Genomic DNA, 18,467 nt, shown 5'->3' on the forward strand with positions numbered 1-18,467 from the left:
TAAGGTATGTTTTAAATTTGACAATTTTCACCCTCTCCTTTTGTATGTTGTAATTTGGTGAAGTTTTAGTACCAGTTGTAAGGTTCCTCTGGAAACTTTCTACGAAACTAAACATAATTTACAATAGGGTTCTATTGTGAACCAACTTACATTCAGTAGAACCACTTAGACTGATCTGAGGAAGGGGTGTCGCAGTGTTGTATCCATAATAGAGGCACTTAAATGTGGCCATATTTTAGGTTTCTGAAACTGTTCTTGGGCTACTTTCACGTGGAAGTAGTTTGGTCAGTATTCTGCATCAGTATAGTGATCCCTCAAGTTACAATGGCTTGAAGTTCACAGTATTTTCAGCATGCAGTGGTCTTTCCTGGAACATTGTAACCTGAAAGCAAATTTAACATGCAATGTCACAAAGAGTGCGAATGTTCTTGATGTGTGTTAGGCTTGTAGATCTAACCAAACCGCATCGGGAACACCTGTATTACTGAAGGGCCTGCACTAATTGGTTGTTTAGTAGCACCTCTATACAGTATAGTGTGGTACTACATGTTCTGTATTGCCTTTCATCTGTGCCAGGATGAGTGGCTCCTTTGGACAACAATGAAGATGGATCCATTTTACTTTCTGGTACACTTTGTTTTCTGTACGGGACCATAGAGAAGCTCATGTATAGAAAATACTTTACAACTTCCAGCAGCTTTTTCTGGTTGTCTTATCTGTATTATTTATCTGTTTATTTGTATTTAATGGCATATTCCGGGCATTTGACTCCTTGCAGTCCTCAAGATAGGTCATCAAGAGTTGATCAGAAGGGGTCCGCCACTTGGGGCCCCTAGCAATCACCTGATCTCTGCTCTTGTATTCACTGCAGCGGGTCAGATGTTGACAGCTTTGTCCACATTGTGTCCTAGCTGGCTTTGCAATAGAAACTCTAGCTCCCATTAATGTCAATGGAAGGGGTGCCTTCTATTATACTTCCGGCTCCAACCCTAGTGCAGACAAACCTGTCAAAATCTGGCCCACTACAGTGAGTGCATGGACGAAGATAAGCTGATTGCTGCGCGTCCCAAGTGGTGGATCCCCTCCGATCATCTATTAATGACCTATCTTGAGGATAGATCAATACTGCAAGGGCTTGAATGCCTGGAATACCATTTTAATCTTACTGTTTCCATAGTTTGGGTTGACATTTTAGGGACTTCAGACCCATAATTATTAGTTGGCCATACTGGTCTGAAGTTATAATGGTTCCAAATTACAGTGGTCACCCGGGTACAAATTAGTACCGTCACTAGAGGAACCACTGTATTTGTAAGCCAAAACCAAGAGTGGAACCTACAGTGAAAGAAGTGCAATGGAAAGTTGTTTTTTTTTTGTTTGTTTTTTATACAACTCCTCTGTTTTGTGCCCACTCCTGGCTTGCCTTTCATTCACAAAATACCAAAATGCTTTCACGACAAAGGGGCTAAGAGTGTACTTATCTCTATTCACCCCCTGGAACACAGCTGAGCGTCTCCCGCTGCCCTGTCTCCCAGTATGTACGTCTGGCAGATGTCAGGTAACCGCTGTGCCCAATCATAGGCCGTATCGTCACCGTCCGGACGTCCTGACCTCATGGATCTGACTGCTGATACCAAGAGTTTTGACGGTGACGCTGCAGCATCCGGTTGGCTGCAGCAGTTACCTGACTTGCGACAGACATGTCAGGACCACGGGACGGGCTCAGCTGTGTCCCACAGGGCTGATTAGAGGGGAGTTTGGCATTGTAGTGAGATGCTGGAGGGAACCTGATGCTAGAACTGGTCCCATAGTTTAGTATGGGATCATTCATTGCATCTGGGATGCATCACTTTTCTGCCCAGCTGTGGATGCTAAACTAGAGCAAAAAGTCCACCAAAAGTACATGGTGTACGGCTCCAGTTTGAAAAAATTAGACAGACATAAGTAATATATGGAAACCAAGCCTAAAAAATTGTGCCTGTTATTTTCTATGGAGGCTGAAAGGATGAGATGTTTCTGGGTTCATCCAGTACTGCGCACACTACTAATATAAGAGGATCAACATAAAAAAATTGACTTATTATTTTTCTTTTAAACTTTAGGATATAGTTAAAGAGAAAGAAACTATTTTAATATAAAATTATAAAATATATCTGATGCAGCTAATAAAACACTTTTGAACCATTAATGTAAAAGTGCCCATCTTGTAAACGGGTGACCTCCTGTGAAAACAGTGGCAACAATTTTGAAATCTGTATAGAAAATGATTATTTGTGCCTTAAGATATGCTTTTCCTTGTGCCAAGTTTAAAACTAGTTTTGCAGTGCAGGGAACCTAGTGTACAGTCCATGTTTTTCTTTTTGACAAAACTGGGATTAGATCCAAAGGACTAAAGGGGAAAAGAAGCTGTTTTCCATCTGGTGTGGAGTCATTTGGACAAAGCCTTGCCTTCATTAATCTATGACTTCTATCTCTAATTGTATTAAACTGGTGCCTCTGCCTCAGAACTGTTAAAAAAAAAAAAATCAGTTTTTTCATAGGATGTTCATATAACCAGTTCTAAACCTTTCTCCAACGTGCCACTATTATGTCTTCTAGGTTTTCAGAGATCTTGGTACCGATGTTCTCAAGTCTGCATTTGAAGGTTATAACGCCTGTGTCTTCGCATATGGACAGACTGGGTCTGGAAAGTCCTATACTATGATGGGTAACCCGGTATGGATTTTTAAAAATTCCCTTTTAGTATCATTATTAAGAGCTTGTTAAAGGAACAATAAACTTTAAGGGGTCAGCAACAGCAGGGACATGGGACAGATGGAGCCAGTAACTGACTCACTTTGGCCACTGATTAAAGAGTAATTGTACTTTAAAGACATTTTTGACATGAAAACCTTTGATATGTCACTTTGACATCAGTGGGCATCTGGGGGCTCTGGTGCTGGGTGTATGCTGCAGCCCCTTCATTTCAGAGATCAAACTTTTGACATGTTGCTATGATGTGAAAAGTTTCTTAAAGGTGCAGTTATTCTTTAACTGCAGCAGTCACATGTTCGTATGCCACAACGTCCTCATTGCAGTAGAGCGCTGTTGGAATTGGCACCATTCAAATGGAAGAGATGAGTAAGGCTTTTTTTTTCCTTTTATGCTTTTATAGCAGCCTGAGCAACTGTCAAAACTTTTGTCACTGGATAAGTAAGGCCGCCTGCACACGGGCGGAAATCCCGCGGCGGGATTTCCTGCGGGATTTCCGCCACTGAAAGCCTGCATAGGAGTGCATTACACTACGCACTCCTATGCAGACGGCCGCGGTTTTGCCGCGCGAAATCTCGCGTGGCAAACAAACCGCGGCATGTCCTATTTTTGTGCGGGGCTCGCAGAGCCTCGCACAGAAACGTCACTCACCCGGCCGCCGGCTCCGGTCTGCGCATGCGCCGGCTGCCCGTCAGCCGGCACATGAAAGAGCCGGGGCCGCAGGCGCGGGTGAGTACGCGCTCGTCTCTGCAGGTGCTCGGGTCAGGTCCCGCGGCGAGATCCGACCCGCTCGTCTGCAGGCGGTCTAAAGCTTACGGTAAAACCTACTGCTAGCATTTGTGTATTTTTCTATGTGTCCAATATAATACCATTACTCCCCAACTTGAAATACCAATGGGTAACCTAGTTCAACTCTTCAACATATTACAGCTTCTCAATTTGCTCTGTATGTTAACTTATGTCAGGAGTGCACAACTTTTTCTGGTCTGAGGGCCACTATGCCATACTAAACCACTCCCAAGGGCCGTAGGGGTATTCTTATCTGAGACATTTGTGGTATATCTTAAGTATATGCAACAATGAATTTGAAGTAGGTCCCATTTCCAGGTCTTCCTCCTATTCCGATAATGGGTTCACTTTTCCTCCAATCAGCACTCCAGAGAGGAGGAGACCATGCATGTGGCTCTCTCCATTATAGGAGATGGATGTCGAGATAACGACCCTGCATTTAATAAGTTCAACAAACTACAATGGAGAGAGCTACATGCATATACGATGCTTCTAACTCGTATACTGATTTCTGGAAAGCCAAACTGGTCAAGAGACTTTATTCTCCTAAGGGCTCCTTTCCACTTGCGATTGCGTTTTTTGTTAACGCGATTGTCAATGGGACTTTCTATTGTAAAAAACGCAACTGCGTTTTTGGTGCATTGCGTTGCGTTTTTAACATTAGAAAGTCCCATTGACAATCGCGTTAACAGAAAACGCAATCGCAAGTGGAAAGGAGCCCTAATAGATAGAGGACTCGGGCAAAGCTACACGGTGCACCATTAGTACTTGTCTGTTCCTGTTACCCCTTTATGTGCCACTTCTCTTCATCCTGTCATGGAAGCTACATGTGAGCAGCCATGTATGTGTTTAGATGATTAGGGCCACACAGAATTACATTGTGGACCGCATGTGGCCCCTGACTTATGTATTTAGACGTTGCTCATTTTTGCAGCTTATGATTAGGCACACAGCATGATTAATACACACTGAACGATCACTGCATTAGGAATACCTAGTCAATAACAGTTTTTTTGGGCTCTCACCTTTTTGGGCTACCACTGCTTTCAAATGTCAGGGAACAGATTCCACAAAGTGGTAAACCTCCTCCATACTCAACTCGATTCGTGCCCTTTGTGGCAGCTCTATCAATTGGGGCGCATTGTATGGATAAGAGGTAGCAGATCACAGGCCTTTCCCAAATATTCCAAACATGTCTGGTGAGTTTAAGGATCAAGGCAGTATGGGAAACTTATTGTTGTGTTCCTCCATCCACTCCCTACTGATCCGATCTTGATAACATGGAGTCTTAAACTGTTGAAATATGGCACTGTGGTCGGTAAGATTTCCTGAAGATATGGGTGCAGATGGTCAGCAAACAGGTCCCTTAAGCATTCACTATTCAAGCATTGTGGTAAGATAACTCTGTTGACACATACTAAGAAAATGCAACTGAAAACGTGACACCTCAACCACCGACCTGTTGAAGCCTAACGTCATGGGATTACGGGTTCATGTGGGTTATACCAGATGCGGAGCCAGTCGTGTGTGGTTCAAAAGGAAGTAAGGAAATGGGACTCGTCACTCCAGATGCCCTGTTGCCATGTATCCAAGGTCCATTGACTTCTTTCCTGGCCCATGTGAGGCATTGTTGGTGATGACGCAAGGTCATGCGAGGAACGCCTGTTGGTCTTCGGCTGTTGAACTCCAGTCATTGTAGGGTTTGCCGCATGGTCATTGTGGAAATTTATCTAACTTCCCTGCTGTTCTATTGTTGGGTCAATTGGTCTACTGTGGCATGTTGTTGCTTTGATACCAGTCATGCCACCCGATGCTCACCTCTAGGATCAACCGCATGTGGCCTGTGATTTTCTGTTGGACGTTTATCCATAGTTCAAACAGGCTTAGTACACTCTAGATACCGTTGTCCAGGAACAACCAACAAGTGTGACTATCTTATAAATATTGGTAATGCACCAACAATCTGCCCATGGTCAGTCATTCAACTTGCCACATTCACCCATGGCTGCCAAATGTTGCCCTTTGTCAGTGCATTATCTAAGAGCAGATTGTGACGCAGTCATCACGTGGTATTGCGTTACTGATCACAAAATGTCACGCGCCAGCTATTCTAATGCAGTGATCGTTCAACGTACTGTACAAGTCTTGAGCAAGCAGTATTTGCAAATGGATGAAAGAAAGTCTTGAACACTGCAGAAGAGGAGCATTATGAACATCTTTGCTGAAACATTATGTTGTAAAGGTTAGGATGCTTTTAGATTGTAAAGGGTAAACTTTTATTAAGCAACATGTTTCAAGGCCAAACAGATCTGTCATAATCATGTATCTGATGATTGCTGATAATGCAGTTCTCTTAATATAAAATGTTGGAAGGGACTTTAAAGTGAAACTTCACAAACAAAAAGCCCAGCATGTATAATTGGGATTAAAAGAAATGCTATCATCAAACAGTCTAACACGCTCACTGATTCTGTATATTAATTTAAGAGAATATTGAGACAACCACAGATAGGCCCCCAACTGGGCCAAAGCAAAGTATTACTATAAAGTAACTTACATTCCAGATATCCCCTTGAGACTGGAAATGAGTATAAAATGAATGCTTAAATAAGCGCCTCATCAGGTTTTCTTTGTTTTTTGATGGTAAGAATAATGTAGTCTAGTGCATTGTACTCTCATGCATATTAAAATGGAAACCTGATAGACCCATTAAAAGTCAGTGGGATCCTTCTACAAATAACTGCCTATACAACAAAAGGGTTTGATACCGTGTTAGTCGGTAGAACAAAATGTGATTGTTCTCCGTAAGAGAAACCAAGTAATCTTGTACATCTGTTACCTTTTAATGACTAACAAAAATACATGATGTTCTAGCGAGCTTTCGAACTTCTCAGGGTCCTTCCTCAGGCATAATGGAACAAATCTAAAGACGTATTTACTACAACACATGATCACATAGGAGGGCACGAACATGGTGAACTTAATTTGCACTGGATAAATACCAGCGACAGAGGGTAAGAGGGCACAGACATGTTGGGATTAATAGTATTTGAATACCATGGAGGGATGACCATAACAGTAAATTATTAGTCCAGTGACCGTTCAGTTCACCATGTTCGTACAGCATCTTGTTGGTTTGATCTTGGTAACTCTTATCCTACCACTGGTTCCCAAATTGGGCTGATTATTCCCTCAGTGCCAGCAGACTTTGCAGTTTGAGATGGTGGTATACTGGCAGGCCCATTTCTTACATGGCTCCGCTCAGACCACTAATGGTCCTGTTGCTAACTCGCATTCACATATACTGAAATTCCCTTAACCCTTTCCAATCCACTGTCTGACCTCTGAATACATTCTGATTGAAGGCTGTACAGCTCCGATGTCGGAAGACGTCTGGCAGGGTATTCTTACTGTATATTACTGGCTGTTCTGTTGTCGGGGGCCTCTCCAGCATGTCCCATACCGCAGTACCAGCAGATGGTGCCATTGTGAAATGGCAGAAAGTGAGAGCCCCCTAGGAAGCCCTAAATCCAAAATTGGATTGCAAAGGCTTAATCCAGTATTCGATCATCTAGAAATTCTAATAGTCCAGTCTAATTTTACAAAACGAGAATCCGAAATCGTGGGAAAAAAATAAAAATAACTACAGGACATTTCTGGCAATTGTAGCATTTTTGTATTAAAGTGTTAACTACTCAAATAAAATTATAGTAGTATCTAGAATATATGATCAGACAACATTCAGGTCCTATTATCACTGGGTAAAGGAGTTTTCTTGTATATATAGATTTATAATAATACTACTCTGGCAATGTCGAATGTATATAAAATTATATAACATGGGTAATAATAAAAGGTTATCACTGGATGATAAAGGTGTTCACCTTTGAATTACATGTATGTAGATAATGTCTTATAGCGCATTAACACCTAGAACTACATTCAGATATTGGCTTTTTTCCTCTAAAATCTGCCTTCGCATTCCCAGGAGCCCCCTGCTAGTTCACTGTATATTTAGAGCCTACCACAATAGCTTTAGTCTGATATAGCAAAATATATAATGCACTCATTTTACACGCAACCTTAGTATATAATTTGCTTTTCAGGCTTCCCTTTTATGTAATTGTTTAGCTTTATTCTCCCAGTAAGGCCTCATGCCCACGGCCGTGTTAGACTCCGCCAGCAGAATATCTCAGCGGAGTTTGACACGGCACCCCCAAGGCCCCTATACTCACATCTCTGGATCCGCTGCAGTGGGCGGTGACGTGTAACAATAGTCACAGTGGAACAATTTTAGAGAAGAGCTACCAGGATGGTGAGCGGTCTGCAAATCATATCCTATGGGGAATGGTTAAAGGATCTGGGAATGTTTAGCTTGCAAAAAAGAACCCTGAGAGAAGACTTAATAGCGGTCTACAAATATCTGAAGGGCTGTCACAGTGTAGAGGGATCAGTCCTATTCCCATTTGTACAATGAAAAACTAGAAGCAATGGGAAGAAACTGGAAGGGAGGAGACAGATTAGTGATTAGAAAAAAATTGACAGTGAGTGTGATCAATGAGTGGAACAGGTTGCCATGGGAGGTGGTGAGTTCTCCTTTAAACAGAGGATGGACAGACATCTGTCTGGGATGATTTAGTAATACTGCATTGAGTAGGGGGTTGGACCCGATGACCCTGGAGGTCCCTTCCAACTCTACAATTCTATGATTAATGGTTGTTTAATCCAGGGGTATTACAGGTTCCTACAGATTATCTGGGCAGCAGATTTATGAATTGGACTTTTCCAACCAGTCGTCATAGTTTCCCTGACAAAAAATGTAAACCGCTATATAACATGGAAGCATTATCATTAAGAAAGGAAAGCTGTTTTGGCAATGCTTCTGCCTACTGCTAATTCTGCGTTTGTCGTAGATGGTGGCTTTCAGAGGCACAGTGAAAGGGACATATTGGGTCACTCTTTGGGTGTTATACAGCATGATTACAGCATCTGGATGTGCTGCAGACAAACAACAACTATTTTAGGATGCCTCAGAATGGTTTATTACTATTATAATACAACATAATGACGATTGTAATTGCGCATAAGTTGCATCGCTATGTCCTCCGGCAGACTGCCGCTCAATTCAGACTTGCTCCTTAACACAATTGCTTCACCCCTGTGAACAGGGGATAGATATCCTTAGTGCGAAACTCCTTTTCTTTGGGCCCCATGCTCTGTGAGCTTGCAGAGCACTAGTCGGTCGTAGTTTAGCCCTGAGCCTTTTTTATTATGATCAGATTCTTCTTAATTACTGAACAAACTATTGTAGTATTTGTATTTTACTTTCGCATCATCATTAGTTACAGTATGTTATGGTCTATATCCCAGAGCTTCACGTACGTGGTAAATATACCCAACAGATAGAGGTGCAATAAAACGCCACAGTCGTTCCGAGAATCCACAGTTTGCCCCGTAGGTTCCAATGTTCTGTCTTCCGCTTACACAGGCATGCGTTCACTAGATGTAATGAGCATATGTGATTCTACGTAGCACAGCACACTTTAGCTGGGGATGGTGCTGAGAATGATATTAAACTGCTGAGGAATAATGACTATTCTAATTGAGGTGCCTGTTCAGTTGCAAATGTGGCGAGAGTTTCATATTTATTGTTTTGAAGCCAAGCTAAAGGATTCCAGCCCAAAATTAAAAATTCACCAGTAATTAAAGTATTCCAGATAGATCGCTTTTTTTTTGGGGGGGGGGGGGGCCTCGTGTGGCGCAGAGTGCTAAGGCAGCAGAATGCAGTCCTAAGCTCTCACTCACAGCCTGAAGGTTGCAGGTTCAGTCCCGGCTCAGGGTTAACTCAGCCGTCCATCCTTCTGAGGTCGGCAAAATGAGTACCCAGGGAGGTAATACACAAAAATTGCCTGAAAGCGCTGCGGATATGCATCAAAATTGATTATTTGCCATTCAGGACTTAAAGGGGTTGTCCCGCGCCGAAACGTTTTTTTTTTTTTTTTCAATAGCCCCCCCGTTCGTCGCGAGACAAACCCGATGCATGTGTTGAAAAAAAAAAAACGGATAGTACTTACCCGAATCCCCGCACTCCGGTGACTTCTTACTTACCTTGTGAAGAAGGCCGCCGGGATCTTCACCCTCGGTGGACTGCAGGTCTTCTGTGCGGTCCATTGCCGATTCCAGCCTCCTGATTGGCTGGAATTGGCACACGTGACGGGGCGGAGCTACAAGGAGCAGCTCTCCAGCACGAGCAGCCCCATTCAACACGGAGAAGACCGGACTGCGCAAGCGCGTCTAATCGGGCGATTAGACGCTGAAAATTAGACGGCACCATGGAGACGAGGACGCTAGCAACGGAACAGGTAAGTGAATAACTTCTGTATGGCTCATAATTAATGCACGATGTACATTACAAAGTGCATTAATATGGCCATACAGAAGTGTATACCCCAACTTTGTTTCGCGGGACAACCCCTTTAAGAAAGCTTGGTGATTAATGGTAGATATATTGGTTGTATGACCATATCTAGAAATGGATATGAATAAGAAATGCTTGAACAGAAATTGCAGCGACTTGGCATTGGAGAAAAACCAGATTAAATATTCTTAAATCGTGGTAATTTTATTTTTCGGATTTTTATTTTTGTGTAATATTTAATAGTATTGTAGTTACATCCAGTGTGTAGACTGGTATACAACTATGTTTTCTACTTACACAGGGAGATTCTGGCCTAATACCCAGGATTTGTGAAGGCTTGTTCAGCAGAATTGCTGACGCTACCAGGAAGGGTGATGCGTCTTTTCGCACAGAAGTCAGGTAAGTACTGAAGATTTTACACTCTTATCGGCAGGGGCCCTCACACTAAAGACTGGCTCACACGAACCATGTATGGTCACTGCGTATTACCTGCGCAGTTTTTGTGCTCGCAGTGCCAATCTCCCATAAGCTCCCATGTTGCCGCTCACACGAGCCGTGCAAAAAAACCAAATCCCAGAATATCGTATCATGGTGCGTGCATTTACACGCCAAGATGGCACATGTAGATTGTCAGTACATAGCAAGTATGCATGTCATTGCGTACTTGCAGCGTGCTCGCACGCGGCCCGTAGTTAATTATGTCGGTGTGAGCACGGCCTATTTGAATTATTAGTTTGTAACTATTTAATATCTGATTATGTTACAGAGCAGGAGGAGCGGAGTAGATTGATGCTGATTGATGATTAGTGCAGTCGGAAAAGACCCCTAAATTGTAATTTGTTCATTTTATTCACTGCACACTCTGGGCTCAGGAGTCCGGTGGGCGGTCCTAGTCGGTGATTGACAGCCTTCCCTGCATAAGTGTGTTTATAGAGAGAGCTGTCAATCGGTGAGTAGAACCAATCACTGGACTCCTTAGCCTAGAGTTGGATTCATATATTTTAAGGGCATTGTCCACTTTCCATGACCCTTATTTCATCAGATGTTACTACTTAAAAGGTGCTGTGGGATCTGAGCACTAGACAAGCACATATTCATTCCATCTGTAATGTCTCCTTTGGCCAGCAGTCAGGAACCCAAAACAGCCTCGGGAGGAACAGCTAGTCAGTGTAAGAAAACTCCATTTTCTTACCTTATTAATGGAGCTCCAAAAAATCTGTCCGTCCTGTTTAGCAGAGGGTCACTAGGTTGTCAGCTGGACAGAGGATGCCTCTCGAATCCCCACCACTACGTTGGGTGCACCAAAATTGTTATCGCTAAAATCTTCCAAACCCAGGTATATGTTGATTGGGTAGAATTTGTTTATAGCAGCTGCTATGAAATCATGGACACGTGACACTCGGCTTCGTGTACCGCAGTGATATCCGCTTTTTTTCAACATAAAGCACTTTTTATAGCATTTTGAATCGCTAATCTTTCTAATCAATAATCAAGATATCAGGGGAGTTGTAGAAATTTCCTAGAATGTTTTATATCTTCTTCTTTTAGCAGAAGAGCACATTTTATGATGTCAATGGATATTTATCACAGTGCTTAGTCTGGTTATGCAATCTAGATTAAGAAGCCAAGTAGCTATACAAGACTACTCCCTCTAACCAAATAGCTCTCTAATATTTCGATATGTCTTCTTAAAGATACATACACAATTTTGATTACAACAAGTAAATAAATGACATAAGGTTATATAAAGTATCAATTTGACAATGTTATATAATTTCTAGTGTTACAGAATATATTAATCTGAAAACACTGATATTAAAGGGAAATACTATTGATTACCTCATTGATTTCAATGAGACCCGTGCCTGCAGTTACAAGCGCCGACCACTACAAGAAGGCTTCTGCTCCGACCTCTGTGTATTTGTGGTGCTGACAGTATGCACATGGTCAGCTGATCGGTCGGGGTCTCGAGCAGCAGACCCCAGTCGATCAACTATTGATGACTTATCCTGAGGGTAGGTCATCAATAGTATTTCCCTGGAAAACCCCTTTAAGGACTGATGTTTGGAGCCAAATAGCACTGTTTAACCGATTGACTAGGCATGTCTCTTACAGTAGATTTCTATAGAATATATTCTATATTTAACTGTGCAATTTGTGCCATTTCTTTCAGCTACCTAGAAATTTACAATGAAAGAGTAAGAGACCTACTAAGAAGAAAGTCATCCAAGACCTTTAATTTACGTGTTCGAGAACACCCTAAAGAAGGTCCATATGTAGAAGGTATGGAACGTCACTTCAGTAATTACCATTGATTATGTAGTATTATTATTGCTATTAATAGTTGTACTTGTTAATGTGTTTTCATAAGCATATTGTTGTATAAAGAGAAACGGTAGTAGTAGTAGTAGTAGTAGTAGTATTACACTTGATGGGGTCGTCTCAGGGAAGGCGTTTAAGGTAATGTCTTAATGAAAGAGGTGAACCACTGGGAAAACGTTGGGCCACCTTTTCTGTTTAGCGACACTTTTCTCTGGAGAAGACATGGTATGACATTGACTATAGTGGTTACAATGGGTCCCCTACATACATGACATATCCTAATAATCATCATGGTTTCACCTCAAATACCCTAAACTTCAACAGCCAAGCAATTTTTTCTGTGCGCTTTTTTTTCTTCCATACTCCACTTATCAGCACCATAGCTGGGTTTTTTTCTTATTATTTGGACATTGCCATATGTGGAGCTTTTTTTGTAGGTTGAGTTATATTTTTTTTATTAGCATCACTTTTGAGTACATTTAAGTTGCCTGTGGTTTTTTTTTTTTTTTTTTTTACTTTCTTGGTGGGAGGGGAAAGGTGGGAGCTGAAACTCTGACTTAGTTTTTTGTTCTTTCCTGTGCAGTATCCATAACATGGCAGTGTTATTCTCTGGGCCAGCATGATTATGGGGATATAAAATTTTATACACTTTTTTTTTTTTAAGATCTTTTTTAAAAAAATATTTGCTTTTGCATCATTGCATTCTATGAGCCATAATATATTTTTTTATTTTTACATGTATGAAGCTGTTTAAAAACTTTTTATTTCTTTGCATCTAGCTGGCCCTGATAGGCCACTGTAGATGGGTGGCCCAGGGACATTGTTGGGCCTTAGGGTGCCATAGCTGCCCATCGGCAACCCCCAATCACATCACAGGGGATAAAGGGATGACCGAGGATACTCTTTCTTTTTGTCAGCATGTTAGATGCCACAGTTGCATTGACCACAAACAGCAGAGGAGCTCCAGCTCCCAGGATGTATGTCCGGTGGAGTCAGGTGAGCGCTGCAGTCAATCAAAGGCCACAGCGTCACCTTCCCTAACTCTTGGCATCATGGTGCCAAAGATATGCGCACTGATTCCAGGGGAATGGGTGGTGTTGCTGCAGCGGTCACCTGACTTCCACTGGGCATACATACAGGGGTCTAGAGCTTCTCAGCTGCTTCCCAGGGGGCTGGAGAGAAGTGAGTATTTTCTCTCTTCTCTTGTTTTCTGACATGCTCAACTGTTAAAATTTTTTCCTTTCTAAGTGGGAAAACTCTTTTAATTACGTTTTCGAATGTCTTGTATCTACAGCCCCTATATAGTCCTGTGTGTCCCCATGGTAACATTGGATTTTTCATTGTGTGTGCCTAAAGATATGATTGTGAAGGTGCACCTTTTTATTTGGGTGTCTTTTTGTATCAACTGTTGAGATTACCATATTAACTTGAGTAATGCTGTATATACATTACTGTTTTTATGCCGATTTCAGATTATTTTATGTTTTTCCCTCAATATTTGCAGAGTTCTGTATTCAGATTTCAAATGAATAGAGCAGAAACATTACTTGATGTACTTGATATATATTTCAGATAGAATTTAAATTGTTCCAGATCAAAGTGGTAGTTTTGTTACAGGCTTTAGACTATGACTTCAAGCATTGCAAATAGATTTAAAGTTGAATTGGCCAACATCATTTTCCAAAAAAATGCCTCAAATTGCTACTACATAGCAGGCGCTGAAGGTAACAGCCATCCCATAGGAATTTTTACAATTGATGTAGAGCCAATTCTGAGCTCGAATAAGTGGGACTAAAATATTATTGCACCCTTTTATGGTTCTGATAAAAGTAGTAATATCAAAGTTTTTTTTAAAGGTTCATACAGAGTATCGATGCAGAATAGAAAAATGGGTGGTAGGAATTGCCTAAAGAAAAGGCAAGGGGCTTATGGGTTTGAAGAGTACAAGATATTACGGACGTGCTGCTGACCAGATAGTGCTCCACATGAAGTGTATGGATACTGGCTTGGTTTTCAATTTCCAGCCGTTGCTCTACAGACCTGTATAAAGGGTCAGGCATTGATTTGAAGTATTCCTGCCATGCAATAGGCAGCGCTGCAGAGGTATTGTTTAATTTTCCTTATTTACATATTGCCCAGAGGAACATGGATGGCCCTATAAGTCTCCTCACTCACCTTTTGGTACTCTCCCTAAGTACACTATCTTTTCTCCTTAAGTAGAACATCTAGAGTAGACTGTGAGTGAGGAGACTCAAAAGGCCATTCATGCTCCTCTGGGTAATATGCAAATAAGGAAGATGGAATAATACCTCCACAGTGCCACAGGTGGCACTGTGGAGGTATTTTTCCATCTCCCTAAGTAGAGATGTTACCTCTTCCGACCCACATGAGGTGAGCATAAGTGAACAGAGAGACAAAAAACTGGTGGCCCAATGCAGAGCTCTAGAAGGAATCAAATAACTTGAATGATTAGGTTGAACTTCTCCTTTATTTGGTGACATAGACAACCATTATTAAAATGTACATTATGGGGTGAGACTCCTTCGTCAGTTTAGCCAGATTATACATTCAGGGATCCGATGAACGTGAGGTCCCAATTGCCAGGAAGGAATACAGGGATGTTGGTGGAGGGTGCAGACATCAGGGCTTTTAAAGTTGACTCTTTTCTGTTTCCCCTCCATATTTGTAGACTTGTCAAAGCACTTAATTCAGAATTACAGTGATGTGGAGGAGCTAATGGATGCTGGGAATATTAATCGGACCACAGCAGCCACAGGAATGAATGATGTGAGCAGTCGATCACACGCCATTTTTACCCTCAACTTCACTCAGGTATTATATGGTCTGGCTTACCTGTGTACTCTTGTACTTCTTGCATACTTGTTTGTAGAAGGTTTATACCTATAGGGCTACGCACAAGGTTGTGTTTATGAGAAAATGAAGTGCTGGATATAAAAATTTTTCCTAAAAATTTTGAGAACTGGAGTTATCTGGTAAAAACTAGTAATCCTGGGCAGACATGTCTGGGTAAGTAATCCTATTGAAGAACATTACCACCAACCTGAAATTCCTGAAGTTTCCAGTTGTATTAAATAAAAATCCTCCGTGTATCACTTCTTACATCCTCTGCTGGCTGACATTTCTACTAAAGTACAGATTGTCCATGTTTTATTTCTCCACTAGTTCCAGTAGAGCTGCCTACAGTAGATACAGTACTTGGTAGCACGGTCACATTATCCAACAGATGTAGTCCCTCCCTCCTCCATGATAATTGAGAGTAAGAAGTACTTTCCAATTGGTCAGAGGGAGGGTGCCCTGTATGGCCAAAATACCTAGCAATATTGTCCCGGTAGACTGCACACTACAGTGTAATTGTCTTGGTAGACCACACTCTGTAGTAGCACCACACACTCTACTTTACCTTTCATTCGAAAACCCAGATAGATGTGGTGACATCATGTTTATACATATAATATTATATTACATGTCTCCTCACCAATAAAAATGTCTTGAGGTCTGGGAATCTTGGTAGTCGATCAATGGAACCATGGCAGTCAATTTAGGAATTTGGAAAGGATGAGAATTGCTATTCATGGCAGACCTTTTTTTGCGGGGTGGTTTGCCTTCCTTCCTTCTCATCAGCAAACCGGGTACTCATTTTACCAACCTCAGAAGGACGGAAGGCTGAGACAACCTTGAGCTGGCATCCTTCAGTCAAGTGGGGAATTAAACCCGCAACTTTCAGGTCGTGAGTGAGGGCTTAGGACTGCATTTTTGCTGCCGTAACACTCCGCGCCACACGGGGCTCTAATCTATATTTACTTATGCCTTTAAGAAAACATACAAAATGCATTGCTAGAACCACACAACATTTTTAACCCCTTCCCTCCATATAATGTAAGGGTACATCATGGCAGCGGGGTACTTCCCACAACTGGACGTACCCATATGTCACGGGGATAGCACAAGATCATAAGACATCTTGCTCTATCTGGCAGCAGGAGCCGGCTGTCACTGATAGCCGGCCGTCCTGCACATGGAAAAATAAAAAAGTTATAGGACTTTGAATGCAGCAATTTAGGGAAAAAAAAGCTTTACAAAAAAGTGTTTTTATTGCAGAAAAGTGGAAAAACCTAAAAAAAAATTTGGTATTGCTGTAATCGTACAGACCCGTAGAAAAATGTAGTGTCATTTATGCTGCATAATCAACACTTTAAAAAAAAAAAAACTCCAAAAATCTATGGCAGAATTGATGCATCCCTGCAATCATAAAAAAGTAATGTACCCAAAAATGGCACCAGTAAAAACTACAGTTCGCCACGCATAAAACAAGCCCTCATATGGCCGTCAGCAAAAAAATAAAAACAATTCTGGGTTTTAAAAAATGGAGATTAAAATCCGCCAAAAATCGTTGCGTCCTTATGCCCAAAGTAAGGGGTAAAGCAGCAGCTTGATGCAGGTCAGAAGCTAAGCGTATGTTAGCAAATGGGTCCTGACATACAGTATCAGTAGCTAGGGATGATATCTATGGAAATGTAATGTGCATTCAGCAGTGTCATGCTGTAGGTTCATGCGTGTTCCAATTAATGACTGCCATGTTAGCATTGGGATTATAGCAGTATCTCTTTATAGCCCCCCAGTGTGGTAATGGCAGGATAGAGTATATTGCTTCAGGTAGTGATGTAGAAAACCTAGATCCTTGTACGTACCGCATTGTTATACATGTGATTCACTCATCTGCGAAGCCCTGGAGCATCATATGCGGGGAATAATAATTGTTTAATGAAATCCTCTCAAGGCTGCTGCTCAGAAGGAAAATGAATATATGGTAGCGATCTCCAAGGATGTGCTCAGCCTTCCCGGATATCCACCAGTAATTAATGACTGCTGTTGTATTGCAGAAAACAATGTAAAAAATCCAGATCAGCAGTCTTTGAACTTTTTTGCCCTTATTTTGTTGATTTCTGTGTTTTAAAGTTGACAGCACAGAATGATGATAAAGGAATATATTTGTAGTATCCTCATTGGATGAAATTTATGGATCATACGCAGACCCACTGACCTCTTCTCCCCTCCTCCCCCAGCAGTCACATTAACATTGGAGAAACTCCCCGAAAAAAAGTCACTTTTTTGTTGTAGATTTTGAATGTATATAGGAGAGCGTGGGCAGTTCAATTATGACAACGCCAACTTTATAAAGGTTTAATTATGTTTTACCACTTTTGCACAATATAAGCACTTTTTTTTTTTTACTCACAAAACTTTTTTTGTGGTACCACCTTCCAGGACCAGAGCATTTTTATTCTACAGTTAACAGAGCTGTAGGAAATCTAAATAACTATGCACTCAATGAACAAGCCTCATGATTTCATTCTTTCTCTTGGAAAAAAAAAACCCATATGTAACAATCAGAGAGTAAATTTGCCCTCTGATGGGGAGGAAGAGGTGGTTATAACATAAAAAAGCCTATGTTCCTCCTCCCATGGAACAGGGAGATGCACAGGAGGATCACACATCTTCTCTGCTGGTCCATGCTGGTCTGCAACAACCGCTATCAAAGTACATGCCTATTGCAGCTATTAACCCTTTAAAGTAATTTGATCAATGAAAACCCTTTTGATCAGTAATTTACAGCTAGGCAGCCTCTTTAACTTTCATGAGTTTAGTTTTTCTTTTCCATGGTCACCTAAAAGTCCTTGTCTTGTAGTCTGTCACGAGGGACTTCACAATAAGTTATAGCTTAAAATGTTTGTTAAGATCGCCCTTTTACTATGTAAAACAACAATATTAATAATAGTAATAATATTAATATTCTTATCACATGGGATATCGTAATGACCCAGAGTAAAAAGTTAGTACATTGTTTAACCTGCACAATGCACATTAAGAGAGAAAACATCTTGCCTTACAAAAAAGGATAAAGTATTCAAAATGTCGCGTGGATCAACAAAAAGTGCCATTAAAAAAAAAAAGTTACATGCCACTGTTAACAACAAAAATAAAATGTTAGGGGTCTTTGAATGCAGGGATAGAAGATGCACGGTGAACGCCGTTAAAAATAAAAATCATGCTACAATTGCAGAGTTTGCTAATTTTGCTAATAGAATAAAAAGCAATCAAAAGGTTGTTTTCCCAAAAATTGGATAAATAAAGAATAGAGTTCATTCCACAAAATACAAGACCTTAT

At 41.3% G+C, this 18,467-nt stretch overlaps 1 protein-coding gene across 4 annotated transcripts in view; it reads left to right on the plus strand.

Annotated features, from left to right (window-relative positions):
- The window catches only part of KIF16B (kinesin family member 16B), a 342,084-nt gene that overhangs the window by 38,449 nt on the left and 285,168 nt on the right, over window positions 1-18,467 (plus strand). For all 4 annotated transcript variants that reach the window (XM_066595622.1, XM_066595623.1, XM_066595619.1 and 1 more), the window contains 4 exons: window positions 2,599-2,715; window positions 10,260-10,357; window positions 12,132-12,241; window positions 14,970-15,112. In XM_066595622.1, coding sequence (XP_066451719.1) covers window positions 2,599-2,715; window positions 10,260-10,357; window positions 12,132-12,241; window positions 14,970-15,112 — 468 coding nt within the window. The remainder of the gene's footprint in view (window positions 1-2,598; window positions 2,716-10,259; window positions 10,358-12,131; window positions 12,242-14,969; window positions 15,113-18,467) is intronic.

This window comes from Eleutherodactylus coqui, chromosome 3 (assembly GCF_035609145.1).
Source record: "Eleutherodactylus coqui strain aEleCoq1 chromosome 3, aEleCoq1.hap1, whole genome shotgun sequence".
In the NCBI taxonomy this organism is placed as follows: Eukaryota; Metazoa; Chordata; class Amphibia; order Anura; family Eleutherodactylidae; genus Eleutherodactylus; species Eleutherodactylus coqui.